Raw genomic sequence first — 20,151 nt, 5'->3', positions numbered from 1 at the left:
CCAGGAGTTCAGGACGGCAGGCATCAGCGGGCAGGCAGCAGGCCAGGGAACCCCTGCAGCCTGGCTCATCTGGAGGACGCGGGGCGGAGGCAGAGGTGGGCAGCGACACCGCGTTGCCCAGCAGCGTTCGTCCTGGCAGTGCGGCCTGGGTCTAGAAGTCGGAGAAGGCCCAGAGTTGCATCCAGGAGCGCAAAGAGGTCCGGCAGGAGGCGATCCTTCGTGAGAAGCCCGGCTGCCTCATCCGTGACTGTTCAGGTCCCTCCTGGTGACGTGGAGGCCAGGGGCGCGGGCCTTGAGCAGCAAACGGATTCTGAGGGATCGGATTCCAGCGGCGACCGTGAATGAGGAAGGGATCGTCAGGACTCAGGATTTCCAGCTGGCGGGGACACAGCACCTGCGCTGCTGCATGAGTATGACTCTATGTCTGGTTTGTCGCCCGCAGGGGCCGTATTGCGTGGGGAAGGTAGTGGTCAGCTTGTAGGGCAAGGTAGGGGAAATTTATGTGGTCCCGGGGGTGTCGAGGTAGCGGGGATTAGGGATATTCTGCTCAGTATGTCACAGATTTTGTGTAGAATGGAGGGTGGAACAGCGGGTGGGTCAAGGGCATCCCCCGTAGGAGCCTGGTTACCAGGTCAGGATATGTTGCCACAGTCTAGTTACGGTGTAGTCGGGTCTGCGGCGGGCACAGAGGTAGCATCTACGGGTGTTTCAGTGTCGGTTCAGACGGAAAAGGACAAAGGGGATACGGTGAAGTTGGATGACAGGGCTAAGGGTGAGGTGTATGTGTGCTTTGAGGGGCCATTGGGGGCGCATTTAAAAAAAGATGTGAAAGAGAAAATTTGGCGTGATGAATACGTCAAAATTTTCTCCCTCCTTCCCTTGGAGAAGTTTAATTTGGATAAAGGGAAGAAGGATGATAGCAAAAAGGAGGAGGAGAAGCGCAGGTGGCGCTTGATCCCTCAGACTTTTGTAAATTGGCTTCAAGCTTTTGCTATATTAGCGAGTGTCATTGGGGAGAAGTTTCCTGAGAATTGCTCTTGTTTATTCTGTTACTTAGATGCTATTGGTGAAGCGCATCGTACTTACGGGGGTCAAACATGGCTGAGGTATGACGAGCAATTCAGGCAGAGGAAGGTGGTGCGGCCGGAGATCAAGTGGGATCAGAAAGATATTGGCCTTTGGTTGAAAGTGATGGCCCCGGCTAGGTACGGGCAGTCCTTTCATGGGAGCGGAGGGAGCGGGAGTCAACTGGCAGGACAAGGGGGCGGTAGTCAGGGAGCACAGGGAGGAAAAGAGAAGTTTGGAACGTGCTGGCAATTTAATGACTGCCAGTGCAAATACGGGAACAACTGTAAGTTTAAACATGTGTGTTCCCATTGCAATGGGAGCTCCCACGGGGTCTCCAAATGCTTCAGGAAAGGAAAAGGAAAGCTGTCAGTGGGTACCGGTCAAGGGGGTGACTCCAGTGAATCTGCTAGGGATGGCCCCCTTTCTAAGTAGATATCCGGATCAATTGAAGGCTGCGGTTATTGGTAATGGTTTTCTGGAAGGTTTCAGGATCCTGCCACCTGATCATATAGTTCCTTTCTCCGTTAAAAATTTGAGGTCTGCTTTGTTGAATCCGGAGGTTGTCAGTTCTAAGTTGTCAAAGGAAGTTGAGTTAGGTCGTATGGCTGGGCCGTTTGAGAATCTGCCGGTTGAAGGGGTGATCATTTCTTCTTTAGGGGTAGTGCCTAAGAAGGAGCCGAATAAATTTCGCTTGATACAGCATTTGTCGTATCTGAAAGATTTTTCGGTCAATGATGGGATCGCGCCAGAATTATGTTTGTTAGAATATACCTCATTCGATACGGAAGTGTCATGGGTGCGCAGGTATGGGCCTGGGTCATTGTTAGCTAAAACCGACATTGAATCAGCTTTTAGGCTACTTCCGGTTCACCCGGCTAGTATTCTTTTGTTGGGTTGTTTTTGGAACAAAGGTTATTATCTGGATAGGTGTTTGCCTATGGGTTGTTCGATTTCATGTTCATTGTTTGAAACTTTTAGTACTTTTCTCGAATGGGTGGTCAGGGAGGTTGCAGGTGTGCAGTCCGTTATTCATTACTTGGATGACTTTTTGTTCATAGGTCCTCCAGACTCGTTGGTTTGTCATAATTTGTTAGCAGCCATGGTGTGGGTGGCAGAACGTTTTGGTGTTCCATTGGCAAAAGAAAAACGGAAGGTCCTCGTACTGTATTGAGTTTTTTGGGAATACTGATTGATGCGGATAGAATGGAGTGTCGATTGCCCGAGGACAAACTGTCATTGCTCCAGCAGGAGGTCGAGCGAATCGGTAAATTGCACAAGGTGACCTTGAAGGAGATGCAGTCGCTGTTAGGGAGATTGAACTTTGCGTGTAGGATTATGCCTATGGGCAGAATATTTTGTCGCAGGTTGTCAAGGGCAACAGCAGGTGTGCGGGCATTGCATCATTTTATTCGTTTGAATAGAGAGTACAGAGAGGATTTGTTGGTGTGCAAGCGTTTTTTGGTCAATTACAACGGCAAGTCATTGATTCAGCAGGAGTTTTTGAACAGGTTTGATTGCGAGATTTACACGGACGCTACTGGCGGTTTTGGCTACGGGGCCTTTTGTAAGGGAAAGTGGAGCGTTGGAAAATGGCCTGATTCGTGGAAGGAGAGGTGTCTTACAAAGAATCTTGCTCTTCTGGAATTATTCCCAATTGTGGTCACGGTTTCGATTTGGGGTGAGTTTTTCTTGAATCGGAGAGTCAGGTTTCACTGCGATAACATGAGTGTGGTGGCGGTGATTAACAGCTTGTCAGCTTCGTCTCCTCCGGTTATTAAGCTGGTCAGGGAACTGGTACTCCGTTGTTTGGCGTTAAATGCGTGAATTTCGGCTGTGCATGTGCCAGGTGTGCAAAATTCCATAGTGGATGCTTTGTCTCGTTTCCAGTGGGAGCGTTTTCGGGCTCTGGCACCAGAGGCAGAAGTCGCAAGAGTGGAATGCCATTCGCAGTTGTGGCATCTGGTTACGGACGAGCTGGAAGATTGATCCAGGATTCAGCTTCGAGGTCAACCTGGTCTTTTTACGAGGCATCGTGGCGAGTATGGCAAAGCTGGGTGTCCCATTGGGGGGCGGTAGAGAGTGATGAGGATAGAACCCGGGCGGTTTTGTTTTTAGTTGGTAAGGCTGCTGAGTTAGGGTGGTCGGCATCTAGAATCAGTAAATTTATTGCCGGGCTTGCATTCGGTTTCAAATTGCAGGGATCGTGTGACGTTACAAAATCCTTTTTAGTTAAGCAGGCACTTAGAGGTTTTCGGAAAGGTAGCAGGATTTTAGATAAGCGTAGGCCAGTCTCGTTTGGTATGTTGGAAAGGTTAGGTGTTGTTTTGGAAAGGATTTGTAGTTCTACTTTCGAGGTGGCACTATTTAAATTAGCTTTTTCCTTAGTTTTTTTCGGGGCAATGAGAGTAGGTGAATTGGTCGCCCCCAGTAGGAACGGGGCGGGAGGTTTATTAGCTGAAGACATGAGCTTCTGGACCGGTGGTATCGATTTTTGGATTAGACATGCAAAGACTGATCAGGTGGGCAGAGGTAGGCGCGTTGTGTTAGGTAGAGTGGACGGGGCATTGATGTGTCCAAGAAGGTGCTTGGAGGCATATTGGCAAGTGTGGTCAGGGAGAGCCGGCCCACTTTCATGTCACTGTGACGGGACATTCCTGTCCAGATTTCAGTTTATAGCCGTCCTTAAAAAGGGGGTGCAGGAGTTGGGCCTTAGCCCAGATGTGTATGGATCACATTCTTTTAGGATTGGCGCAGCGTCGGAGGATGATAGGCGTGGCTTGGGGGCAGAGGTGATAAAGCGGATTGGCAGGTGGAGTTCGGATCGTTATTTGACGTATGTTTGGCGTTAAATACCGCAGGTTTTCGTTATTTGCGAGTTGTTGAATATGCTTGTTATTATTATTTTAGGTGGCGTTCCGTTGTTAGCCTGGATTTTCGGACATTCGTATGTGCATTGGGGGGCGCTGCGTGCTGACGTAAGGCGTGACGGTAGGCAATTGGGTTTCCCAAGGGAACAGGTGATTATCCGTTGGCTAGGTTTTAGGGGGATGGTATGGAGCTGGGTTTTGTCGGAGTTTCACAAGGCGGCTAGATTAGACAGAACACCTGATATTTTGGTTGTACATATGGGAGGAAACGATTTGGGGGCTAGGCCCGTGAGAGAGTTGATTCGGGATATCCGTTTTGATTTTTTGAGGTTGTGGACTTCTTTTCCGGGGGTACTGACGGTTTGGTCAGATATAGTGCCTAGGAAAAAATGGCGGGCGGCCAGATCGGTAAAAGGGATAAATAGGGCACGAGTTAAGTTAAATAGGGCCGTGTCCAGTTTTGTGTGAAGGAATGGGGGGATAGGTGTTAGGCACTTTGAGTTGGAATCTGGGGTTGGTAATTTCTGGTTGGAGGACGGTGTTCATCTGAATGCAATCGGTATCGATCTTTGGGCCCTGGCAATACAGGAGGGGATTGAAAGGGCATCGGTGGCTTTGGGGCACACATGAGCCTAAGGTTTCAGGGCTGTTCGTGGTTGGTGGGGGGTGGGGTTCTTGGAGTTGGTACCGAATTGTCGGTTGAAGGAATTGGGAAAATTCCCGGTCGTATAAATTAAGTGGGGGGTGATATGGCAGTCGGTTCTGGGCTCTGGACGGGGTTTTACCCTGGGAGCTTTTAGTTGGTTTGTCTTTCACGGACTGTGGAAGTTTGGTGCCCTCGAGCTGGTGGTGCACAGCTGAGGGTAACCTGGCGGTTGATTTCTTATAGTTTATTTTAAAGCCAGATCTTTTAGCTCCAAGAACCCTCCCTCCATATTTATATTTATTTTATTGTTAATTTGATTGTTATTGTTGTTTGTTAATAAAATGGCCGCTGTGGCCAAAATTATCCAAAAGAATAACTGGTTGTAGTGTTTTTATTTTGGGACAGGGTCACGGGATCCTTGGGGTAAGGTGGGAGAAGGTAAGCCATCAGGTAAGAAACCATATTGGCCGTACCGGGTCATGTGTGTGCAGTATGCATCTTTTGTGTGTGTGCAGTGTGCATCTTGTGTTTGCAGTATGCATCTTGTGTGTGCAGTATACATCTTTTGTGTGTGTGCAGTATGCATCTTGTGTGTTCAATATGCATCTTTTGTGTGTGTGCAGTGTGCATCTTGTGTGTACAGTGTGCATCTTTTGTGTGTGTGCAGTATGCATCTTTTGTGTGTGTGCAGTATGCATCTTTTGTGCGTGTACAGTGTGCATCTTGTGTGTTCAGTATGCATCTTTTGTGTGTGTACAGTGTGCATCTTGTGTGTTCAATATGCATCTTTTGTGTGTGTGCAGTGTGCATCTTGTGTGTGCAGTATGCATCTTTTGTGTGTGTACAGTGTGCATCTTTTGTGTGTGTACAGTGTGCATCTTGTGTGTGCAGTATGCATCTTTTGTGTGTGTACAGTGTGCATCTTGTGTGTTCAGTATGCATCTTTTGTGTGTGTGCATCTTGTGTGTACAGTATGCATCTTTTGTGTGGGTGCAGTATGCATCTTGTGTGTACATTATACATCTTTTGTGTACAGTATCAGTATACATCTTGTGTGTACATATACATCTTTTGTGTACAGTATCAGTATACATCTTGTGTGTACATATACATCTTTTGTGTACAGTATCAGTATACATCTTGTGTGTACATATACATCTTTTGTGTACAGTATCAGTATACATCTTGTGTGTACAGTATCAGTATGCATCTTGTGTGTACATTATACATCCTTTGTGTGTGCAGTATGCATTTTTTGTGTGTGTGCAGTAAACATCTTGTGTGTACATTATACATCTTGTGTGTACATTATGCATCTTTTGTGTACAGTATCAGTATACATCTTGTGTGTACATATAGATAATACCGATGAATGTACACCCAACCTTCTCTGTATTCCTAATTAGATACCACATACTAAGGGTTGGACTGGAGCTGAAATTCAGCCCTTCCATTTGAGAGCGCACAGACTGTATGTGAATGTGAAATATGTTTTTGTGCTTTGTTGATTATGGCTGATCAGGGGGAATATATAACATTTAAAGGAAATGTAATACCTATTTTATTTTTTTAATAATAAAAATATAAAAAGTACTGTATGTTTTAATTTTATGATTGCAGATCTCACTATTCTATTTCTGTACATGTTAGGGGGCCAACAGAATTTAGAGCTAAGGATTACAGCAGCAGTTTACCTTTCATTGTATTCCTGTCAGTGATTTTAATGAGACTGCTGAAAAGTACCGTACTCTCTACCGAACAGGAGGTACAGTCCTAATATTAGGCTTGATGGCCAGAGTAAGAATTGCAAGATTTTGCTTTTTTTTAAAGAAAGATATGATAACATTTCCAGGGTCTAGGGAGTAGACATCAATATCTGCAACTGTGGTTATCTAGGGTAGTCAAGGGATTGATCTCAGCCTCTCTGGCTGCTTTATCAGGATTTATGGTGATATAGGACAGAAAGGTGATTAATAACATTATTATTGAGAGTCTAGAACTGTATGGGTTAGTGCCCACGATGCAGATTTGATGCAGAGCGTTTTTGCCTCTCTCTGGCAGAAAAAAACGCATGCAGATTTACATGCTTTTTTTCTGCCAGAGAGAAGCATTTTTTCAGCGTTTTCACATGCGTTTTTTCAAGCACTTTTCCAAGTGATTTTGAGCATCACTTGGAAAAGTGCTTGACAAGTTGGTCACACAATATAAATCCATGCAACTGGCATGGATTTACATTGTGTGACCAACTTAGATGCTTTAAATGCTGCATCTCTAGTAAAAAAAAAAAAAAGAATTAAAAAGTTAAAAATAAAACAAACCTGTATACACACCTCTCCGGTCTCCTCCCGGCCGCGTCCTCTCTCCTCAGCATCCCGCGGTGTACTGGCAGTACCTGCGGTAACGTCATTTAGTCAGATGATGGTCATGCGACCATCACCTGACCGCTGACGTCAGCTATCGCGTGACCATCAGCTGATTAAATGACGTCACCGCAGGTCCTGCCAGTACACCGCGGGATGCTGAGGAGAGAGGACGCGGCCGGGAGAAGACCGGAGAGGTGAGTATACAGGTTTGTTTATTTTTAACTTTTTTATTTCTTTTTTTCACCGTGTAGTAGCCGGGATGAAGAGGAGTGTAGTCTCCTCTTCATCCTGGGTACCACACGCACCACGATTACGCCGCAAATTTGTGCCCATTGAATTTAATTAAAACGCAGCAAATCCACATATACCTGCGGGTTTGCTGCGCTTCAGTGTTCCTCAATGGCCGCGAATTTGCGGCGTAATCGCGGTAGAAATGGTCATGCTGCGTTTTGCAACGCAATGCGGATTCGGCGCGCAAATTAGCGCATCATGTGCACAGCACATCCAAATTCACATTGCTTTGCATGGCAGACGGTTTTACAAGCGTTTTTGCGGCCGTAAAAACGCCGCATAAACGCTACAAGAACGCTATGTGGGCACATAGCCTAAAAGGGTAGAACATCCCTGGTAGAAGGGATTATTGTTTGCATCCCTAATGGTCTAAAACAGTAAACAGTTACTGAAACCATCTCTGGGGGTGTCGAGTAGTGAAATGGTTTATGTCTTTGTCCTTGTGGGTCTCTTGTCAGAGAAGGGGTTAATGAACTATGTCCCAGTGGGGATAGGTGGAGAGTTAATTTTGGTATTCCTGGGAGACCAAAACAACAAAACTGTTTCCACAGCTGTATTTTTATTACTTGGTTGTGTTGGACATAACCTTCCAAAACCATGCCCTTTCACTTGGAGTTAGGCCCACTTTTGTGGCTTTCACAGCTCTTCTTCTCTGATAAAGCTTTCCACAAGATTGTGGAGGGCGTCAGTGGACATTTGTACCTCTCACTGATGTTGGACAAATTTTTGGCTCACAATTGGATTCCAATCTATTCCAAAGTGTTTAACCCCTTCATGACCGGAGCATTTTTCGTTTTTGCGTTTTCGCGTTTTGCTCCCCTTGTATCCAGAGCCATAACTTTTTTATTTTTTGGTCAATATGGCCGCGTGTTGGATTATTTTTTGCGGGGCTAGTTGTACTTTTGAACGATATTACTGGTTTTACCATATTGTGTACTGTAAAACTGGGAAAAAATTTGAAGTGTGTTGAAATTGCAAAAAAAATGCAATTCCACAGTTGTTGTTTTTTTGTTTTTTTAACCGCGTTCACTGAATGCTAAAACTGACCTGCCATTATTATTCTCCAGGTCATTACGAATTTGTAAACGCTAAACATGTATAGGTCCTTTTTTATTTAAGTGGTGAAAAAAAAATCCAAAGTTTCCAAAAAAAAAAAAAAAAATGCTGCCATTTTATGAGACCCTTAGCGTCTCCATTTTTCAGGATCTGGGGTCGAGTGAGAGCTTATTTTTTGCGCGCCGAGCTGATGTTTTTATTGATACCATTTTGGGGTAGATCCGATGATTTGATCGCCCGTTATTGCATTTTATTGCAATGTTGTGACGACCAAAAAAACGTAATTCTGGCGTTTAGAATTTTTTTCTCGTTATGCCGTTTACTAATTGGATTAATTATTTTTTATATTGATAGATTGGGCGAATGCTGAACGCGGCGATACCAAATATGCGTATGTGTTTTTTTTATTGTTTTATTTTGAATGGGGTGAAGGGGGGGTAAATTTAAACTTTTACATTTTTTTTTAATTTTTTTAAAAACTTTTTTTTTAGTTTACTTTTTGCATGCTTCAATAGTCTCCATGGGAGACTAGAAGCAGCAATTACCTGATCGGCTCTGCTACATACAGGCGATGAGAAGATCGCTTGTATGTAGCAGATTTGCTCACTTGCTATGAGCGCCAACCACTGGGCGGTGCTCATAGCAATCTGGCCATGACAACCACAGGGGTCTGCTGCAGACCCCTGGTTGTCTTGCCAGCCCATCGTTGACCCGTGGTCATGTGACGGGGTCACCTATGGGTGGGATAACTGACGCGCATCCGGTTTGCACGTGTTAAATGCCGCTGTCAGAGATTGACAGCGGCATTTAACTAGTTAACTGCAGCGAGTGGATCGCGATTCCACCCGCGCCTCTTGCGGGCACATGTCAGCTGTATAAATCAGCTGACATGTGCCCGGTTCAATACGGACTCAGCGCCAGAGCCTGCGCTGAACAGACGGGGTGACGACGTGGTGCGTACTATTGCGCACCACGTCAGAAAGGGGTTAATGAGGTTGAGATCAGGGCCACTCTATTTCCACCATACTTGCTTTGTTCAAGTGAGTAACTCACAAATCAGAAATTCAGAATATACACTAACTTCTATTTTATTTTTCTTAATGCAATATCAGGATGAAGGTTTCCTACAGAGGTCATTTTCTACACAACATTTATCCCAATGCATATATTGATTCTCCTGAATTCAGATCAACAGAGATGGACAGGGGAGAAAAATTTCAGGTAAGCCTAATCAATTCAAATGTTATGTTTATATTTTCTATTTATCTCTATATGTAGATATCTACATGTATAGTGGCTTGCGAAAGTATTCACCCCCTTTGGCTTTTTTATTTTGTCACATTACAACCTGTGTTTAAATATTTTTTTAATCCAATTTGTGTTGGATGCATCAGCACTAAATAGTCTAAGTTGGTGAGGTGAAGTGAGAAGAATAGAGGCATAAATTAAATTTATGGGATCAAATAACTGGCATGTGCACATGTATTCACCCCTTTTGCTATGAAGCCCCTAAACATTTCTGTTGCTAGTAATTACCTTCATACATCACATGCTTAGTGATAGTAAGTCTACCTGTAACTCACCAGAGAGCAGGGCGATGGTAAAACTCTCCAGTACGCCGGGCATGGGTCGGATCCTCTCTGGTCCCTGTTACATGGTCGGTGGTGGCCATGCCCGACGCCTGGTGCTGCGGAGGTCACATTAATAAAAAAGGACACACAGCTGCAGGTGTGCGGGGGTTATCCGTCGTTCTGCTGTCCCCTCAAGATAGTGTGCGATGTGATTGACTTTCCCCATGCTGTTGGTGCTGAGAGAGACAGGGGTACGAAGAGGTCGGAGAGAGAGAGATGAAGCCAGGAGACTTTAGTAATGGTAAAACAGATGGTAATATTTTACTCGTTCACAGCCCAAGGGGTTAACAGTTGAAGAGGGTATAATGCAGGCAACACATGCTGATGACAACAGTTACACTTCACAGACAGCATTTGGTAGCGAGGCAGAGTGATAGGTACAAATGTGGAGCAATATCGGTAAGTCCCTCCAGGTGTCTAAGTCTGGTGTCCAGTACTGACGCTATAGAGTTTTCCTTCCACCCTTTCATGGCCTCTATCCATAAGTGGCCTCCTTGTCCCAACTTCACTAACTTTCATATCGTATGAGGTGCAATGTTGTTCCTAAGTTCTGTGCACACATGCAACAGCAATAGACGTGTGTGCCCTGTAGAATCAGGCGATCACTCATCCCAATTGGCAGACGTTGGTGCTCCCTCACGCTTCCCTCGAGTTAGCCGCTCCAATACAGCTTGATGAGAAAAGAGAAGATGGACCCCTCACATGTTTGACTGTGGCTGTAGTTGCGCTCATTGAGCTTCTTTAAACTCCCATTTTGTAATCATTCTCCCTCTTCTCCTTCATGCTCTCCTCTCCTCCTCTAGCTAGACTCTCTAACACACTAGACTCGAACACACTAACTAAAATGTGTGTCTTACATTTGTACACTAGGAACTCCACCCACCAAGCTACTTGCCTAGCAACTACTCCAGTGGGGAAACTTCAACTCTTACTGTGCTAACAGGAAATCACATATAGAAATATTCATAATAATTTTCACAGAGTTCAATTAGTAAAACAACTCTTGGGTATTACACACCTGTGTAACCGTGTAGTGTCACATGGCATGTCAGTATATACACACCTTTTCTAAAAGGCCACAGAGGCTGCAACACCATTAAGTAAGTGGCACCACTAACCAAACAACACCATGAAGACCAAGGAGATCTCCAAACAAGTCAGGGACAAAGTTGTTGAGAAGTACAAGTCAGGGTTGGGTTTTAAAAAAATATCCCAATCTCTGATGATCCCCAGGAACACCATCATATGGAAAGAACATGGTACCACAACAAACACGCCTACTAAAACTCTTAGCCCGGGCAAGGAGGGCATTAATCAGAGAGGCAGCACAGAGACCAAATGAAATCCTGAAGGAGCTGCAGCTGCAGAGTTCTCAAGCAGAGACTGGAGTATCTGTCCATATGACCACAATAAGCCATACACTCCATAGAGGTGGCCTTTATGGAAGAGAGGGCAGAAACAAAGCCTTTACAAATATTGTAAGGCTTGTTTTCAGTTTGCCAATACACATGCGGGAGAATCCCCAAATGTATGGAGGAAGGTGCTGTGGTCAGATGAGACCAAAATTGAACTTTTTGGCCACCAAGGTAAACACTATGTCTGGCACCATACCAACCCAGATCATCACATTAAGAGCACCATCCCTACAGTGAAACATGGTGGTGGCAGCATCATGCTGTGGGGATATTTTTTGGCAGCAGGGACAGGGAAAATGGTCCGAGTCGAGGGGAAGATGGATGGTGCAAAATACAGGGATATTCTTCAGCAAAACCTGTTTCAGTCTGTCAGTGATTTGAGACTGGGACAGAGGATCATCTTCCAACAAGACAATGACCCAAAGCATACTGCTAAAGCAACATTCGAGTGGTTTAAGGGGAAACGTGTAAATGTTTTGGAGTGGCCTAGTCAAGCCCTCACCTTAATCCAATTGAGAATCAGGTCAGACTTGAAGATTTCTATTCACCAGAGGAAACCATCTAACTTGAAGGAGCTGGAGCAGTTTTACTTTGAGGAATGGGCAAAAAATGCCAGTGGCAAGATGTGGAAAGCTTATAGAGACTTAACCAAAAACGACTTGCAGCTGTAATTGCTGCAAAAGGATGCTCTACAAAGTACTGACTTTAGAGGGGTGAATAGTTTTGCACACGGAAGTTTTAAGTTATTTTGTCCGATTTCAATTAATAAATATCCACTAACTTAAAGAAAATGGCACTTCCTTCCAAAATGCGAGACAACAAACTAAGACCATGATTTAGTGAAAGTGCAGAAGCGATCCATGATAAAAAAAAATAGATTTTATTGAAACAATTAAAATACCATTTAAAAAAGCAGAATGTCCAACAGGGGACGCAGAATTGACCAAAAATTAATAATAGATGTGGAAATAGCATACATAGTGATACCCACAACAATGAAATAGATTTCAGTATAAGGAATCAAGTACTATATAACACTACATCCATGATCAATTGTATATGCAGTATGTTCACAGATAGAAAATCCCTATAAAATACACATTATCATGCCATCCCTAAAGATGTCTAACTTATTAGTAATATCAAATGCTAGTTCATACAAAGGTTACTGGGATGATAATGAAAAAAAACAGTGAAATTCCAGGTTGTGAGGTAGAAAAACACGAAAAATGCCAAGGGGGTTGAATACTTTCTGAAGCCACTGTACATTTGAGACCAGCAGTATAAATTACATGGAGCTTTTTTTTAATATGCTTCATAAAGAGTTGATACTCAGTTTCCTATTTTTACATACAGAACACTGTTATTCTGTAACACACCACACATACCATCCTAAAAATTTTAGATGCCTTCTGCTACCTATAGGGGCCGATATGTATTCATGAGATTTCCCTTATCCTCATGGTGTGACCTTTGCAAGTTTTAAAGTAGAGGAACCGTGCTCTGTATTAAAGAATGGGAAAATCATCGCCTGATTAACTATAAGTAAAACTTTCTAAATATTTTATGAATATTAGATAAAATGTGTAGGAAATGTATCATTTGTACTGTCATGAATTATAAATTCTGAAATCATCTTTAAAAATGGGGTATTTTATATTTTTGAAGTTTGAAGCAGTTCATTTCATAAATCAGTGGTTGGTTACAAGGTTTCTGGTCCTTTAAGAGGTTTTTCCACAAACTAATGAACACTGGGTTGTGAAGAATGGCACCAGAGAGATCACGCAGAATCCCACCGCTGCCACCACATGTGAAGTTTCCCCACCATTCCTCCTGCCTGACGTCGCTATTACGTCAGACAGATCACGTGATACGGATCCGCACTTTGCACGAACGTGACGTTCCGCAGCCCCTCGGGGACACGTAAGGTCAGATTGGTACAGTTCTACACAGACACCCCCTGTTCTCAGGAAGGTACCGGGAGTGAGAAGAGGTGGCCCACTAACTCACTGAAGTGGCACCACACTCGCTCACACCCCTGACCCAGTGAAACAGAACCTTATCAGCCCGGTAGAGCTGCCACCAGTTCCTATTAGACACAAGACCTGGTCCATAATGGAAATTATATCGGGCCAGAAACCAGCCCTGATAGCATGTGAGTTGAACCGAATAACGGACGTGTGGATCGAGATAAAAGAGCAGCCCAAGGTTAAATTATATATTTAATCGCCTTAAGGGCACACTAGACAATACACCATGTACATAAGGGCTATACTTACATAATGGTCAGAGATGCAAACACAATAGTAGTGGTACAAAAATATGCAAATATTAAGAGTCAGTTACCAGCCAGATGAAATGCCTGGCTTACGAGGAAGGGGCTGCCACATGGGAGGCTTGTGGTTCCCTCTGCTGGGTTACTTCTCCCACACGATGTGTCATCGCGACCTCCCAGAGAAAAAGCAATAGTCCAAGAGCTGAAGGAGTTTTTTAACCCCTCTAGGTCATCCCGCTTCTTCCTCCCTGGACTGGACCCAAATCTCCACCCCTGGCTTCAAGCAGCTAGAAACTTCAGAAACTAAGATGAGTCATAACTCCTTAATAGACGGTCCTAGGGAGCTGGTTCTGATGTCATCAGATCCAGCTGGGCCCCTGCTACGCATGGAGACTAAACACAGCGGCCCTATGGATTTCCGAATGGCTGCACTGCGTATCTCACTATCCCTGTGTGCTAGACTGGGTCTCAACCCAGACGGACATTCACCATGTCCTCTGGATTTCAAAAATCTATTTGGTGTATGGCTAAGATGTATAGTATTTCCATAACTCGATATGGAATTCCTGTCTGTCTAACTAAAGGAAACCAACATGGCTTGGGACCACATGGCATGCAAGTCCTTTGGTCTGAGAGAACTGGCGAGAGGTGTGATATTTGTCACTCACAGTCTCTTGACCCCATCCTGCAGCTGCCTGGAGTCCTGTTACAACTGTACACTGAAGGGAGCTTTATAATCCTTTGCAAAATAAGATACAATGATTGACATGGAATTATATCTCCAATATTCTTTACAAGGGTCGATTCATCAAAGCTTTTGTGTCAGAAAACCTTCATGCCAGTTTGTAGGAGTTGGGGATTAGCCTGGATGGGATTTGGCTCTGCCCGCCCAGCAACTTCGGCCATTTCTTACGCAAGAATTGTTACTCTAGTCTACCTCACTAACATTTTTGGTGAGGTGCTCATCACTGATAAGATATGCCAAATTCATTAACTGGTGTGCACCACTTAATAAATTTGGCGCATCTTATTTCTGCACGCCTGTTTAACCCTGCTGTACTGTTCAGGTCAATATGACCCGAAATGATTTTTGAGACCCTGTAGATTTTTTTATATGAGGATTTGAAACTAGTGGTATCTTGACTTCTCCTCATTTGTGGAGCTCTATATATTTTTTTTGTTATTGTTTTTTGTTTACTTTTTGCTACACGCTGATTGTTACACTTGTACTGTTCGGGTCAATATGACCCGATAGCATTTTATACTGTTCTACAGGTCTCTGATTACTTCTGTCTGCAAAAGTTATGTTTTTTTATGTGTACTTCATCTCAAAATGGTGGTGGTTTCACTGTTCTTATCAGTAAGCAAGTAATTATCTAGTATTATCCATTTTCTGTTTGTGAGAGAGGAGACTGGTTGTCTATCATTCAAAGGCTGGGGGTTTCACTGTTACACAAGTGTGTATTTTGGAACTTGCAGCCTAGTCAGGCTGGTAGATTGTCCTCTGAAAATATCATAAAAGCTACTCCTGGTCCTACAAGATACGCTACATCAAGAATATCTGATATAGGATCAGCATTCGCATTGTTCCTAAACATGACTATCCTAAATATTATAATACAAATGACAAACATTGAGGGACAAGTAGTTTATGGTGATAAATGGAAAAAAATTTATGTGACAGCTCTAAATGCTTATATTGGTTTACTTCTTTTAGCGGGAGTATACAAATCTTATGGTGAATCAACTAAAAGTTTGCGGAATTGCGAAACCGGTCGCCACATATTTAGAGCTACAATGTGTCGTGAAAAGTTTCATGAAATTTCTAGAGTACTGCGGTTTGATTCTAAAACAGATAGAATGGAAAGAAGAGCTAAAGATAAACTAGCACCTATTAGAAATGTTTGGAATCAATGGGTAGAGATTCTACCAAAATTGTATAATAGTGGTGAAAATGTAACTGTTAATGAGCAACTGGTGGCATTTCGAGGTAGGTACCCATTCAGACAATATATACCAAGTAAGCCAGCAAAATACGGCATCAAGATCTGGACACTTTGCGACAGCAAAAGTTCATATGCTCTAAATGTTCAAGTGTATACAGGAAAAAACCCTGGTGAAAGACCTGAAAAAAATCAGGGTATGCGTGTTGTTCTCGATTTGACTCATGGACTAAAAGGACAAAATGTCACATGTGACAACTTTTTTACATCCTATCAACTAGGCCAGATGTTGAAGAAAAAACAACTTACCATGCTGGGTACTATAAGAAAAAACAAACCTGAACTACCGCAAGGTATCCTTAGCAAGAGAGAGGTGTACAGTTCTACTTTTTATTTTTCTGGAAATACAACTGTTGCTTCTTATGTTCCAAAAACAAACAAACAGGTAATTCTAATGAGCACAATGCACCATGACAATGCCGTAAGTGATAGAGAAGACAGAAAGCCTGACATTATTTTGGATTATAATGCCACAAAGGGAGCAGTTGATACTTTAGACCCAGCAATATCAACATATACATGCAAACGCAAAACCAATCGGTGGCCAATGATTTTATTTTATAACATACTGGATTTTTCTGCATACAATGCATTTGTCTTATGGAGAGAAGTCGACCCCGATTGGAACCGGAATAAGCTGCATAAAAGAAGATTATTTCTTGAGGAATTGGGAAAATCCCTGGTTAGGCCATATATTGAGAGCAGAAAAGTGACCCCCAGAAGTGAAGGAGCAACAGCCATTGTAAAAAGTGTCCAGCATGCTCAAGAAAGACTCCACATCCACGGCCTCCACCAGCACAGCTACCAGCAGCACAGCTACCAGCAAAAAAAGGAAGAGATGTAGCTTCTGTCCATCTTCCTGTGACAATAAGACTAATCTGACATGTGCTGGATGTTCAAAATATCTGTGTAAAGGACATGTGTCTTATTATTGTGTTCAGTGTAAAAACGCATGAACATGTTCAGTTTTTTATTTTTTCTTTCTAAAAAGGTTGAAGTTTTTATGATTTTTCATTTGTTGATTTATAAATATTGTTTTCAAAAAGTTAAATTTCATGTTTTAGTAATAGTAATGTAAAGCTTCTTTGTTATTTGTGTGCAGAATGCCAACAATCAAAGATAATTGTAAAAAGCCTGTGTAACCTTTTTATGAAAAAAAATAAATTATTAAGTTTGAATTTAAATTTTTCATTTGTTTATGATCAACCATGTTCACATACAGTATAATAATGAAAAAAAGTATTCAAATAAAACACGTAGAGTAGCTAAAAATCAAGAATTAATAGGTCGGGTCATATTGACCCGGGAACAGTACAAGTGTATAGCAAATGCGAACAGAACAGCAGGGTTAAAACCAGTGTATGAAATTCCAGTGTTAATGAATCGAGGCCATTGTGTTTCACATGCCGAGCAGCAGTACAACAGAAGAGTATATCAGACAGGGAGTAATTGCAGCACTACCATGAAAATTGTATTCAGATGGCAATTAAGCAGTTGTTAATTTAGACAGTATCTCGAGAGGGAAGAGAAATGATGGACACTGTAGTAATTTACACTGGTAATCCTGCCGACCACAATCTCTGGCACCATAAATACAAAGGTACAGCACAAGGCTGGGCAAGACAGTGGAAATGAAAACTATGTTTGACCTGTCCTGCAATCATCTTGTAAGCATTCAGACAGTTCAGGAAACTCATTAAGACTATGGTTGATTAATCAACAGGACTTGTTGCATGCTGAGCTAGGAAATATTAATATATTTCCATTCTTTTCTCTCTGACTGTCTAGCATTTTAGACTTGGTAGTCCATGATCTCTTTGGTTATTGCAGAAAAAAATGAGCATCTTATGAAGCTCCTGCTTAGGAATTTGAGGAGAAAAATGTGCAGATATTTAGGAGTTAGTCACATACTCAAGTAAACTTATTCAATTAAAATTTTTCCTTTCACCAATATTTTTCTCTATTTAAAATCTTAGGTCACAATAACTGCAGAAGATAACTGTGTGTTTCTGTGCTGGTCTCGGGAACGGCTAACCTATTTCCTGGAGTCTGAGCCTTTCTTGGATGAAATATTTAAATATTTGATCGGTAAAGATATTACAAATAAGCTGTACTCCTTAAATGACCCAACATTAATTGACAAGGTATAACCTTTTTACATATTATTTCAGCAACACTTTTTGAAACTCATGTTTAACATTGGGATGTTAGTTTGTGCTGCGTTGTATATATAGTATCTTTAAAGGGTGTGTCCTAGAAAATCACATGTCTTTAGATTAGGGACCCCCAAAGTCTTGACTGTTTGTTTCAGTTCCATAGACTTTTACTGGAGCAGCAGCGCTGATACATGATCATCACTCCATTTAAACTCCTTACTGGGGCTGTGCAAAAAGGAGAAATGAGAAACCGGGGTGATAAGGGTGCAATCTCATTGATCATACATGTATTACTTATCCTGGGGACAGGTGACAAATGTCTTTTTTTACTATGTCTTTTCCAATTTGGGGTTTGTGCAAACATTTGGTATTTGCAGCAGATTTTTCTATATTTATACATTGTTAATAAAAGAGTTCTAACTTTTTACTGTTAGTTAACCCCCATTGAATGATGGGACATATTTAAAACAGGGATGATAACTTTCAGTTTCTATATCACAACTTTATCTGTACCAGTTTCCTAGCTCAGGAAGTCTCTATTGTTTTAAACCCATTGTAATATATCTGTATAAAATAAACATGTAGGAATGGCTTCATATACAAACTTTGAATTCTGATGACACAATAATAAGTGCAAATCCAAATAATAATTGTAATGACAATGTAGACTGTGTTGCCAAGATCTATTACATTGTACCCAATGCATTATGTTTGCAAACTGCATCAAATATAATGTATATATTGCTAATGCATTTTCCTTTGAGGTGTATCTACTCATTGATGTACCCAAAAGGAGAGTGCTTGTGAGCTGATCTTCATTTATCTGTATACAAACAAGCAGTGCCCTGAACCTGCCAATGTACATGCAGACTTAGAAATAATGTAGTAATTTGAGGTTCTTTACACAGTTTGTTTTAAATTCTGTGAGCCTATCTGCCAATGGCAATGTGACTTTTTCATATGGGACCCTACATTAGAGGGTAAGTGACTGCTTTCATTTTGGTTGTGTAATCCTCTACAGCTGCATAAAGCTGCTTAAATTAGAGCAAAGTAGAGCTGGATTTTACTTACCCTTTAATTTTTTGGCCTATAACCAAGAAAGTTAAATCTGTTAGGGGCCTCATACCCAATAGCTCGCTGTTAAACGATTGGCCGAGTTCTCAACACTTCCATTAACAGGAGCACTCACTCTGCCAAGCGCTCCTCTGTTCGCTATGAGAGAACTGTTGACAGACTCCTCTGGCAGCAGCTTAACTCGCGAGAACCAAAGTATTGGCTGTCCAAAATCGTATATGCCAGATGCTCATCTCCCACATCATCTGTCCACTAACAGTCATGACATCCACATACATATTAGACTTTTAGTCAAGCCCACTATATCAGCAAGTTTGGTTATCTTTGACCCCTTTCTGACGTGTGTCGTAATAGCACGACATACGTTGTGTCCCTGATTTTAGTGCGGCTCCAGCGCTGAGCCTGCACCTTTTCGGGCACATGACAGCTGATCTGTACAGCTGTCATGTGCCCCTAATAGCCGCCGGTGGAATCGCGATCCACCCGCGGCTGTTAACTAGTTAAATGCCGCTGTCAGTCTGACAGCGGCATTTAACTCATCCTTCCCGGAAGCGCGTCACTGGCTCCGCCCATTGGCGACTCCATCCCAGGATCATGGGTTGGCATGACAACCCAGGGTCTACAGGAGATAGCTTCTAGTCTCCCATGGAGACTATTGAAGCATGGAAAAAGTAAAAAGAAAACCTTTTTAAAAATATAATATATATATATATATATATATATATATATATATATATACAGTACAGACCAAAAGTTTGGACACACCTTCTCATTTAAAGATTTTTCTGTATTTTCATGACTATGAAAATTGTACATTCACACTGAAGGCGTCAAAAATATGAATTAACACATGTGGAATTATATACTTAACAAAAAAGTGTGAAACAACTGAAAATATATCTTATATTCTAGGTTCTTCAAAGTAGCCACCTTTTGCTTTGGTGAGTGCTTTGCACACTCTTGGCATTCTCTTGATGAGCTTCAAGAGGTAGTCACCGGAAATGGTTTTCACTTCACAGGTGTGCCATGTCAGGTTTAATAAGTGGAATTTCTTGCCTTATAAATGGGGTTGGGACCATCAGTTGTGTTGTGCAGAAGTCAGGTGGATACACAGCTGATAGTCCTACTGAATAGACTGTTAGAACTTGTATTATGGAAAGAAAAAACCAGCTAAGTAAAGAAAAACGAGTGGCCATCATTACTTTAAGAATTGAAGGTCAGTCAGTGCGAAAAATTGGGCAAACTTTGAAAGTGTCCCCAAGTGCAGTTGCAAAAATCATCAAGCGTTACAAAGAAACTGGCTCAC

General features: G+C 42.4%; 1 protein-coding gene across 2 annotated transcripts in view; it reads left to right on the top strand.

The window, feature by feature from the left end:
• The window catches only part of POPDC1 (popeye domain cAMP effector 1), a 143,712-nt gene that overhangs the window by 100,964 nt on the left and 22,597 nt on the right, over positions 1–20,151 (top strand). For both annotated transcript variants that reach the window (XM_073675773.1, XM_073675774.1), the window contains exons 5-6: positions 9,404–9,512; positions 17,592–17,759. In XM_073675773.1, the coding sequence (XP_073531874.1) occupies positions 9,404–9,512; positions 17,592–17,759 (277 nt within the window). The remainder of the gene's footprint in view (positions 1–9,403; positions 9,513–17,591; positions 17,760–20,151) is intronic.

The sequence above is a fragment of the Phyllobates terribilis genome, unplaced genomic scaffold (assembly GCF_046119375.1).
Source record: "Phyllobates terribilis strain yellow unplaced genomic scaffold, ASM4611937v1 Scaffold_3__8_contigs__length_932513732, whole genome shotgun sequence".
NCBI lineage: Eukaryota > Metazoa > Chordata > Amphibia > Anura > Dendrobatidae > Phyllobates > Phyllobates terribilis.
The sequence above is the reverse complement of the archived record's forward strand: the minus strand, read 5'-3'. Positions and strand labels throughout refer to the sequence as shown.